This window comes from Somniosus microcephalus, chromosome 2 (assembly GCF_052327205.1).
Source record: "Somniosus microcephalus isolate GS21.2 chromosome 2, FLI_Smic_1.0, whole genome shotgun sequence".
NCBI lineage: Eukaryota > Metazoa > Chordata > Chondrichthyes > Squaliformes > Somniosidae > Somniosus > Somniosus microcephalus.
The window spans coordinates 108378669-108390865 of record NC_140988.1 but is presented as its reverse complement, the minus strand read 5'-3'; the positions used below and the strand labels follow the sequence as shown (position 1 = coordinate 108390865).

Here is a 12197-nt window from a genome sequence, read left to right as displayed (position 1 = left end):
AGGCTTTCTGTTATATGCTGATTGATTTTTGCAAGTGCCCTGTCCCTGAGAGGATGTTAAAGGTATCTCAGAGTTGGGGAATGGTTATCTGATAGCAAGGCAAGGGATAATCAACAGCTTTTTGTTTTATGTAAATGGAGTACACCCTTTCTACTGGAAAAGAAATTGCTCATAATGATGATGGCACATGTTGCTGGCAGTAGGTTGTCCCATTCCACCTCTTCTCTTTCCTAGATGTCTTCATCATGATCAGAGGATTGGATGTCACCAGCTTCCTTCTCTTTATCTTTTGCAGATGGAAGACCCAATCCCTTTGTAATGACCAAGTTATAGAGCATACAGCAAGCCACTATAATTATTGAAGCCCATGTTGGGCTGTGCTACATTAGGGCTTCCCTGACCTCTCCAGGCAACAGAAACAGTATTCAAGGATGCCAATGTTCTGTTCAACCATCATTCGTGTAGCACTTAATATTTCATTGATCCTCTTTTCCACCTCTGTCCTTGGATGATGGAAGGGAATCATCAACCATGGCTGAAATGTATAGCCCTGGTCTCTTATCAGCCTTCCTGATACATTGCTCTATCTCAGTAGTGTAAGTATCCTGGATTTCCTAAGAACAAAAGAATCATGGTCGCTTCCTAGGTAACATGCATTGACAAACAAAATGAAGTAGCTTGCATCATTCACAATCTGCACATTCAGTGAATTTCTGTTGATGAAATTCATGTCTCTTTCAAATGATAACTTTATTTCTGCATGAGTAGCATCAATGGCTCCCTGCATTTGGGGGAATCTAGCCACTAGTTCCAACACCTTCATAGTCTTGGTGTTTTCTAGGAGCAGGAACTAGATGGGAAGTCAGGAACATTCTGGAGAATATGAAGCCATGCCCACCCACCCCCCACTCCTCCATCTGCATATGTTCATGTAGACTTTGAGCATGTGGATCAGGATTATAGAGGAAAATCACAGCAACTATTTTTGGGGCCAAGTTTTGCAAGAAAGCCTCTCCACTGCATTTTCTTTGGCAGATTGTCTCTACAATGTCCCAAAATGGGCCATTTCATCAAGGAAAACTCAGGGTGAAATGTATGCCCAGGTCCCTTTCTAAGACCCCTTGTACTATTTCAATTCCATTTATTGTATACTTATGCCCCACACTTTTTGATCTATGTGAAATAATTTGCATGTATTACTATTAAATTTTATTTGCCATGTGTCTGCCCAATTACGTAACTAATCTCAATCCTTTTGCAAATCTTTAGCTACACCCTTCTTCCCTACTGCTTCACTATTTCTAATGTAAGTAACACTGAAGCATGAATCCTTTCTGTACAAAGCTGTAAAGCTATATTTATGTTAGTGGAGAGAACATATGTGCAATCAAATTATATGGTTAGGATTTCCCACTCACCCTCGGCTGATTTTATTGGTATAATTCAGAAGAGCGGGCAGGGAAATTGGTTGGGGACATGCTTTGGCACATCCCCACCCATTTTTATATTTCATCAATTTCCCATTGGGAGGGACAAGTGGCGAACAATATGCCCGCCCAATTGTAGGCAGGCTATATGTAAATAATGGATAATAAGCCAACTGATGTATTTCCTGTTATTTATGCCGTAGTAACACTGAAAACATGGGACCCTCTGCTCATCCCTGGCATCCAGGCACTACTATGACAGCTGAATTGGAAATTTGAATTAATAAAATACAAAAATCATGTGGAATCAATCACACATCTGCAAGACTAGGGTGACAGATTTGAATATTCTTTAAATAAAATAGGCCACAACAACAACAACTTATCTTTGCATTCCAGGGTGATCCTGGAGTAGTGAGCAGTTTTGGAAGAGGAGAGCAGGACCACATAGTGCTTTATGGACTCCAGTCAGATCTGGCGATGAATGGCTAAACCAGTGGCCCGTCATAAATGCGTCTGTGCGTAAACGGGGTTTCCACCACCCTTCCGGTGAAGTAACCCAGCGTAGCGGGAGCAGCTCCAAGGAGTTTCCCAGCCATAGTGTTTTACCAGCAGCTGATAGGTTTCTGGCACTGCTACCAGAAACGGCCAAAAATATGTTAATTTCCTGAAGCTGGAAGCTCGGCCAAGGTCAGTGACAGAACTTTGTGTCAGACGGAGGTCCTGCCATGATGGAGATGTGCTACAAAAGTGGAAAATCTGGACCTACATTTTTATACAAATTGCTGCAGTAGAAATTTCTCTCTAAATCCATAAATGCCATGAGAAGATCAAAAAGAGGGAAATGGGAGACCAGCGCTCCAGAGTCCAAGCAATTGGGATTAAAAATTAAAGCAGAAATGTATTGAGGTCTTGATATTCAAAGGTTTTTGCTGGTTCCCATGGAGTTTGAACTACCAAGAATCCACTTTTTTTCCCTTTGCTTTTCTGTCTCTCCTTTAACTCTCAATTTCTCACTCTTTAACTCTCCTCATCCTTTCCACTTTTCCCTCTTTGCCACTACAGTCATCTATTCTTCTTTGTATTTCCATCACCGATTGTATAAATGTATATTTCCCCATCAATCAAAATGTGGGGCAATTAGAAGGGAATTCAGGCCATAGTATCCATTATCACTGACTTCAAGTCTTGTGTATTCTTGAAGTGATACACCAAGATATTTTACTTCTTCTTGAGTCTGTCATCCTGCTGTGTTCCACTGCTCTGAGATTAATACTCCGCACTTTTAGCCCAGGGGGACAAGTTGAGAGAACATAGAGTTCTAAAATTCCTACAAATTGTTCTCCTCTCTCCCGTCCCCCAGAAAAAGAAATTGAAATCATTCATTTGAGATTCTATACAATGTTCTTAACTGCTAGAAACCAACTATTCACAATCAGGACTCAGAACTTCATGTCCCAAGTATCTGTCAACCCATTAAGAGTACCACTGGAAGTTAAACATATTGCATATAATTGGTCAGATATGTCATGATGAATCATTAAAATGTTCCAGAAATAATTTATTTCTGCTAAACAACTGACAGCTGACTTCATGGCTCTTCGTGTTAGTTTTTGTGAACATACTTGTCAGAATTAAATTTCATTGGGTATGAATTTACCTTTCTTGGCTTTGGAAGCATCATTCTTTTCAAACAGCAAGTACCGAGGGCTTTCAGGAAGAAAGGGCAGAACAGCAAGTTGTACCAAAGCTGGAATTGCATTTAGTCCAAACAACAAAGGCCAACTGGACTCCTTGAAAAGACAGAAAAAATCACCAGCATTACACTCGAAAGAATATCAAACAGTAGTAGTCAGGTACAAAAAATAATCATAAAGGCTAATGGACTGTTAGCCTTTATAGCAAAAGAGCTAAACTATAAAGGGAGGAAGTTTTGCTACAGCTATACAAAGCTCTGGCTAGACTACATCTGGAGTACTGTGTACAGGTCTGGGCATCGCACCTTACAAAGGATACAATGGCCCAGAAATTCGGGTCGGAGGTTTCCCGCGGGTGCGCCATGGGCGCGCCGGCCGTTGTGCTGTGGGCCCGCGTGGGATTCCGATCCTGGGCCTCCTCCAACTGCCGGCGCGCAGTGCTTGCGTATCCCAGGGGCGCAGTTAGTTTGAAGCGTCCCCTGGGATCACGTGGGCCATGGAGAGCCAATGGTAGCAGGGAATCTGTATTCATAGATTTGATAGGAAGGGCTGTCAAATCTATGAATACAATTCAGCCCCAAAACATAACTAAAACTTCAAATAAATTTTAAAAAACATCACATTTTTAAAATAACTGTAAATTACATAAAATAACTTGTTTAAACAATAATTAAATTTTTGAAAAAATTAATTACAGTTTCTAACGGGGCTAAAAATAAACTTACCTTTCTTTAAAGTATTTAAAAATAATAAACCTGCGGGAAAAATGTTTTAATTTAACTTAATTCACCACTTACCTTGTTAAAAGCAGGCCTTGCGACTGCTTTTTACAAGCGTAGCTCTTGGAGACTTACCCTCCCGGAGAAACCTGCAAAAAAAACGGAAGTTCCAGGCGTACGCGCTGCCTCTCCAGCGCACGCGTTCGACCTGTGAACCCCTTCCTTTAAGGGAACGGAAGTTCCGGTTTCCCGCGCATGCGCAGTGCATGCACGAAACCGGCACTTTTGTTGGGCCTACGCGTGAGTACCCAGCACGTACTCACCCGTGGGGACCCGAATTTCTGGCCCATTAGCTTTGGAAGGAGTGCAGCGCAGAATCACAGAATGTTGCCAGGGCTCCCAATATAAGATTATATGGAGAGATTACATAAACTTAGTTCGTATTCACAGGAATATAAAAGGTTAAGGGGTGACTTCATTGAGGTGATAGAATTTTGGAAGGAAATGATAGGGTAGATAAAGAGAAATGTTTTTTGCTGGTGGGGTGTCTAGGATAAGGGGACATAACTTTAAAATCAGAGTCAGGCCATTCAGGGGAGAATTTAGGAAACACTTCACGCAAAGGGTGGTAGAAGTATGGAACTCTCTCCCACAAAAAGCTAGCTCAATTAATAGTTTTAAATCTGAGATTGATAGATTTTTGCCAGCCAAGGGTATTAAGGGATATAAAGTCAAGGTGGGTGGATGGAGTTAGGATACAGATCAGCCATGATCTCATTGATTGGCAGAACAGGCTTAAGGGGCTGAATGGCCCACTCCTGTCCCTATTTTCCTATCAATACTTTATGTACCACTCACTTTTCCAACTGTCTACAAATATTTGCAACAATGATCGAAGCCACATGAGAACCCACTATCACATCACATCACTCATGCACACACATGTTGTCATTACAAACAAAAATGATACAAGGCCTTGCTTCTCCTGCCCCCCCAAGCAAGAAAAGAATTATCAAACACATTTCATAAAGGCAAAGCTACTTTAATGAAATGAAAATAATCTGCAATGTATTAATCATCTGCTCAAACCCTCCAGTGATGGCCCTTCCGGATCTTGTAGGGTCAATAGGAGGGCATCTAATTTACAAGGAGCCAATGGCTGTCTGTGTCACTACAGACATATCGCAGACAGCCCCCTGTCCCATGTAGCCGGAAAATCTAGTGCCTGACCGCCATTTGGGGGCCGGTGTTGCCCAGACCCCATCCCCCATAATAGATAGTGCCCCTCATCAGTCCCCGGTGCAATCCAATTAATTCTTAAAAATATCATATTTTCTTTAGAACTCCAGACCAAACCCATCGACTTGACCCCTCCACCCCCAATTGAGGCTCACTTGCGCCCATCTGGACGCCGATATGCATCAACTCACTCAGTGTACTGGCATCCAGTAACAGGATGGGTCCCTACAGAGCCAGGGAAGTGGGAGCTCCCAGTCTCCAGTACCACCCTAAGGCTGCCCCTGACATCATTGGTTTTATCATTGAGGTAAACGAGGGTCTGCTCCTTACAAGGCTGAATGAAACGTCCTGAAATCAGTGGGACCTGGCACAACCGGATCCCTCTCATTTTCCAGCAGGTTCTCCTGGACTCCTACCAGGGTCATAGCAGGAGCCGGTGGAACATCTGAGGTAATTCGAGGCCTGTATATTTTGGTGCTGTGCTAATGTGAGCCCTGATGTGTCACAATGTATCAAGAGGCTGGTTGATTCTATTCAACCACTAATGGATATTCATTTCCTATTTTAAACGATATTCCAATGTACTTTTTGTACCAGCATGCTGTAGTTGCTGAGAGTTTGTCAGGGAAAAGTGGTCTTGCATTATGCAGCATGGCTGCAATATCTATTCCGTAATAAGAAACATTTATTCATTCAAGGAGTGGAACATTGTGCATTGCAGCCTTTTCAGTGGTTACAGTGGGAGTGCAGTTGTAACAAAGAAAAGACGGACTCACTGCTGCCTAGTCCCACCATTAATCAAATCCAACACCTCCCTTGTACTGCTTCTGCCATCGCAAGCATCTTCTCGCTGCAAGGCACAAAGCAATTTTCCCCCAGGTTACAGAATAAACTTGTTGAATAATGTTGTGTAATTTGGTTTGTGGTAACAGTGACCTTAGATTTATATTATATCAGTTCATGATTCTTCGTTGGAGACACCAGACATGACTGGTCAGTTACTATACCACAGACAAGTTGCAGAAACAATAACCTCAGTTACATACTTTGGCCGCGATTTTACTAATGGAGGCGGGTTGAGTGCGGGCCCGCTGCTCGGAGGCTTTCCGACCTGCTCCCTCCTGCCGCCTCCCAGCAGTTACTATTTTACCTTGATTGGCCTCGTTACAGCCGACATGCGGGTCCCTCCAGGCAATTGCTTGGAGGCTGTCAGTTTCTCGCGTCTGATGACGTGTTGCTTGGATGAAAATTCCCTTTGGGAATAATGTCAATGGAATGGATTGGTGCTGTATTATATAGAAAGGCGAGTTGACAGCGTCTGTTCTGAACAAAATTTAATGAATGAAGTTGCTGGTCATATTATTCCAGAAAGATACTTATGATTTTTTTATATATCAATTTATTATCTGACTATGAAATGAAAAAGATGTCAGATTGTTCCAATCATTGGCTTAGTAATATTAAAGCTTTTTTCTCTTAAAGGTGCTGGGAGCTGCAGGAATGGCAGCCCCAAAAACGAAGGCTGCACCCAGGTTCAATGAGGGCTCTCTCCATGCTCTTGTTGAGGGAGTTAGATGATGTCAGGGGCTCCTCTTCCCTGGAAATGGAAGGAGGAGGCCTCCTCAGCAAACCAAGGCAGCTTGGCTGCAAATTGCTGAGGAGGTGAGCTCGAAGTGGGTTCAGTGTCGAAAAAGGTTTAATGATCTGCTAAGATCACCTAAAGTGTGGCCCCTGTGTTCTGGGAAATGGAAGTTCAAGAGTGAGGGCTCAGGGTGATTTCCATACAGAATGTTGGTGGTGACACTGAGCGCAAACCACCGTTTATTGGACAGATGGTGCCTGGGGTTTGAGAATGTCAGACTTATATTCATCGCCACGTGCCAGCCACCTGTGGTTGAAGCGTAAGCTTACGTGAATCTGGCATGGATGAGTGCATCCCTTGCCTGACAGCCAGCAATGTGGTCGCCTGCTGCTGGATTGGCCACATCTGGCCCCGCAAGGCATCACTCCCCGTCCCCCTCCTCCTCCTCTTCCTCGTCCTCTTCATCTTCCTCCAAGGAGGCAGTGTGCTGAGCCACTTGTTCATCCGGCAGCACTAAGCGACGCTGCTCTTCCTCTGAATCTGACGACCAGGATGAGAGGATGTAAATGGTTCCCATCCCATTGTTATAGATTTCAGTTGAGGCAAGAAACTTGCAAGCGCACACTCAAAGTGGCCTGAAATTATTCCAATCAGTTCAAACAGCAGATGTGTGTCAGCTTGACCAGTCACAAGGTCAGTAGATTTGCAAAATCTTATCCCAAGCCTCCAACAACAAAGTTGTTGCATTTGAATGCCTGCCATGTTACAGGAGTGCTTGTAAAGTTCTGCACCAATAATGACTACAGATCATGTCCTCCACCAACTCATCTCCTTGCAGCTGGACTGTTTCTGACAAGACGGGAAACAGGAGCCAGAGGCACAAAAATGGGAAACCTCTGTCAAAATAGGATTATCAAGGCAGTTAACAGGCTCTTAACTGCCTTAACTACCTGTCCCACCGGTTGGAGTTGGGTCAGTTTGGGAGCAGCTGAACAGACACTCACGAAAATCGCGTGGGGGTGGGATAGAGACGGGTTGGGTGTCTGAAGCCATTTTTTCTGCTGACATGCCTCCAAACCTGCCTCCTCCGGGCTATTAAAAATCGAGCCCTTTGTCTTCAAAGAACCTTCCATTAGATGTCACCTAATCACTTCCTCTTTTACTCTGTTCATCCTTGGCTGTGTCCTGCACTATGGCCTTTCACCTTAAATAAAGATGAAATCAAGACTCAAAGCATCATATTCTACTCCTGTTTGTTCCTCCCATGATTGCAGAACTGTGGAATTCCTTTCTTCCCTCAGTCTTCCCTTTCTTCTGCAATCTTCAGGCTTTTAGAAGTTGACCTTGGTATCACAAAACCATTACTTCCTGATTTACCTTCTCTATCTTTTTCATCCTGGATGATGTCCTGCTCTATAGATCTTGACCTTTTACTTTTGTTTCTCAATATCAAAAGTAGCTCAGGTAAAACAGTGATATTAATGATTTGATTTTTGTGAACAGACTGGTAGCCCACAGAAGGCTTGACTGCATGTAAACTAGTAGGAAGCAAACACATTCAGAGTCAATTTAACCCAAACTAGGACCTAATTTCAATTGGACAGAAATCAATGGTAAAAACATAAAACATTTCAATTGACACAATGATTTACTTCTAACCTGACAAGTCCACTTACTTTCTTCTATTGTACAAGCTCCGAGGCTTAAATACTGGCAAATAAAATATTTGTTTCTTTCAATTAATCCAGCCATTAGGAGCCCAGTATCTGAACAATACAACAATCAATTGCTTAGGGAAACTTCTGGGTAAATAGATTAAGGATTGAAAATGACTGCCTTTGCTATTATTTCTGCTTGAATTTCATCACTTTGCATTATGCTTTAATCCATGTCACACTAAATATTAACTTACATTTCGATAGGATCATGGAAACACAAATCAGTTTGCTTTCAGCACAAAAAGAAAACTTGCCCGGGTCCGGCGCTGCTAACGCCTCCCATAAAATTCAGCGGGAGGTTAGCGGCGGCGGTTGTGATGATGTCATCGCTGTGCACAGCGCCCCGCTTGCGCCCCGGCCGCAAAATTCCCTTGCGCCCCCCTGACCTATCGCCGGACGATATGTCCGACAGGATCAGGGGGCGCTTTTGCAGTGGCGGTGACGCTACTTAAAGGGCAGGTGTCGGGCGGCCAGTTTGATTTTGGCCGACTGCCAGCACCTGCCCCCTTTCACTTTTGTATGCGGGGTGCCGGCCATGATCGCTCAGCCTGGCACTCCTCTTGAGTGCCGGGCTGTTTTCACAGCACCCCGCTCCCCAGTGGTCCAGCAGGGCCCCAGTGCACGCAGCGCTAGGCCCCTCCCCTTTAATCAGGGGAGGAGGCCTGCAATGATGCAGCGCTACGTGCCAACGCTCGTGGCGTGGCTGAACGTAGCGGCGTGAAATTCAGTAATAGCGCCCCAAGCAGGAGGTGGAGCGCTTTCCAGTAGCGCCCCACCTCCTGCTTGGGGCGCTACTACTGAATTTATGGCAGAGGGGCGCTAAAATTAGCCCCCCCGGTGACATTAGCGCCCCAAAATGGGCGCGACCCAATTTTTCCCCCCATGAGCCTTAAAACCATTGCTGCAATTTCTGAACATATAACATTTTATACTTTAACTAAATTCTGCAATCTTGCACTAAATAGTCAGTCAGACTTAAGCTCTATTGTTGGGATAAATTCCAATTACAGGAAACTTTGTGTTATCCGGAGGCTAACTGTCCGGAATGCTCGCGCCACCGGCAAAAATCAGGTGCCATTTTCATTAAGTTTTTTTTCTCGTTGCTTTTTTCCTCAACAGTCAAGCTCTGCAAGGTCTGCTGAAGCTGTTGCTAAGCTACAGAGACGCTTGGACTGTTTAGAAGCTGTTGCTAAGCAATAGGGTTTGTTGATAGATACGGAGCTCAGAAGCTTCCGTATCTTTCAACATTAGCGCTGGAGTGTCCGGCAGTTTTGAGGGAACGGCAACAGCTCGGTCCCGTCGGTGCCGGATAGCACAAAGTTTCCCGTAGTCTGCAATAATATCAACCAGTCAGGAAATGTACACAGAAACTGAATTCTAAAGAGGTTGGCCCCAAATTTCCATGCCATTATCTGTGTCCTTTCATTGCATGACGTTTTTTTTTGCCAGCAAATGGGGCGAAAGCCAATTTCACCAGTTTTCCATCCCCAAAACCGATCTCGAATTCCCTTGCCATTTTTAGGTTTACCTTCAAACCACTTGCTAAGCCCCGAGTGATATATGTAAATAAGGGCCTAGCCGTGGTCTAATTTTCCTGGTTTTACACTTGCATCACACTTGGCTCAGTTAGAATGAGAAATTTAAGGAGCAGCTGTTGCCAGGATCAGCTGAGATTGGTGAAAGGGAAGAGTTTTGTGAGCCTTAAGAGTGTGGACAGTTTGATTAGCAATTTTTGGAGCAGTATTTTTTGGCATTCTACCAGCACAGCCTTCAAGTGGCTCCTCACCGCTTCTGAGCGTCTAGGACCACTGGGAAATTTTGACTTCCCCACCCCCACCCACAGTGAGGGTTTCTCAGGGGCAGGTATGACATCCCCTCTGGGCCGCCACAACTCTAATTTTAAAACCGCAGAAAGTACCACAAAAATCCATTCTCCCTATCTACAACTAATTCTTAACACCTTGACTCCCCTTTGTGACAGATAACTCACTTGTTCTCATCCGACGAGGTTTTCCCTGAGTGAGATGAGGGTGGCTGGAATGGTTCCTTTGGAGGCTTAGAGACCTGAGATGACTCTAACCTCAGATTAAATTCTGTCCCTGAGGGTCCAGCTTTTGGCAGCTTTTTTATTGCAGTGGCAAGGAGCCAAGTCTGGATCTCCCTCATGTGAAGGCACTCAATAAGGCCTGAAGGAAACAGGCTCACTGCCACTCTCCGAAGAGAGAATGACATCTGTGCCCACTCCTTGCAGCCCACTGGTGCAGGGCACAGGCTCAGCAGTTGTACCAGCCAGTGTCATCACAGAGCAAATAGTCCCAATAAGCTCTTGCTAATCCTGCACCATTGACATTCAGAAAGCATCTATTGCCACACTATGAGCTGCCACTCCAGAAGGCAGCAATATCCTTAGACTGGTGTCTTGATGCTGCAGCAATCACCTGGACTGTCACTGTCGCCAGAGCATAGTGCAGGTCATCAGAATCTGGCTGCAATGTGTTGCAGACTTGTCACTTATCTCTCAGATATTGTCCTGCGATTAAAGATTCATCAATCTTTTTACAATACTTTTCAAGCATGTCTTTCACGCAAGACTCTCTGGCGCACACAGCCCGACAAGGCAACAGAACGTGCCACCTAGACACAGAAGAAGAAAATGGATTTTTTCTGACTTATACTTGCAAGATCTCCTTGAGGAAATTGAATTAATCCCAAGGGAGTAATGCTCACCCATTCTACCCTCCTCTCACAGAATCACAGAATCTACAGTGCAGATAGAGGCCATTTCGGCCCATCGAGCCTGCACCGACACATATCCCACCCTATCCACGTAACCCCACGTATTTAATCCCCTAACACTAAGGGTCAATTTATCATAGCCAAATCAACCTAACCTGCACATCTTTGGACTGTGGGAGGAAACCGGAGCACCCGGAGGAAACCCACGCAGACACAGGGAGAATGTGCAAACTCCACACAGACAGTCGCCCGAGGCCAGATTTGAACCCGGGTCCCTGGCGCTGTGAGGCAACAGTGCTAACCACTATGCCACCATATTTTGAATGGCGAAGTCATGAAGGGAACAATGAACAGATTATAACTATTCATGACATATGATTTGGATTATAAGGCAGGAGATTGAAGCTTCAGCATTTTATACCCTTCAGTTTAACCCTGTAATTGCATTAAGTGTTAGATTAGAAATCACCCTCTTGTCTGTGTAATATATGTCTGCTTCATTTTTATCTGGGGATTTCTTTCTCACAAGTTAGTCCTTGTATTGCTGGAAACCACTGCTTTTACACAAAGCACCTACGGGTAGAAATTGGACCGACGTAAAATGGGTGCAATGATGCCTATTTTCGGGGACCAACATTCTGTCCCCCAAGGATGCCTGTAAGACGTTCAACCCGAAATTGGGTTGGACGATTTTTCTAGTGGCCCCTCGCATTAGGCCCAATACAACAACAACTTGCATTTACATAGCGCCTTTAAGGTAGTAAAACATCCCATGGCGCTTCGTAGCCCTATAATCAAACAAAAATTGACAATAAACCATGGAAGGACATAGTAGGACAGGTGACTAAAAGCTTGGTCAAACAGGTAAGTTTTAAGGATTGTCTTAAAGGAGGAGAGAGGATTAGGGAGGGAATTGCAGAGTGTAGGGTCTAGACGGCTGAACGTATGACTGTCAATGGTGGGACAAAGGAAGTCGAGGATGCACAATTGTCCAGAGTTGGAGGAATGCAGAGTTCTCGGAGAGTTGTAAGGCTGGAGGAGGTTACAGAGATAGGGAGGAGCGTAGCCATGGAGGGATT

General features: G+C 44.5%; 1 protein-coding gene across 2 annotated transcripts in view; it reads right to left on the bottom strand.

Moving 5' to 3' along the window:
- Positions 1-12197, bottom strand: part of slc2a9l2 (solute carrier family 2 member 9, like 2) — an 836356-nt gene that overhangs the window by 403385 nt on the left and 420774 nt on the right. For both annotated transcript variants that reach the window (XM_085961684.1, XM_085961676.1), the window contains exon 7: positions 3088-3220. In XM_085961684.1, the coding sequence (XP_085817810.1) occupies positions 3088-3220 (133 nt within the window). The remainder of the gene's footprint in view (positions 1-3087; positions 3221-12197) is intronic.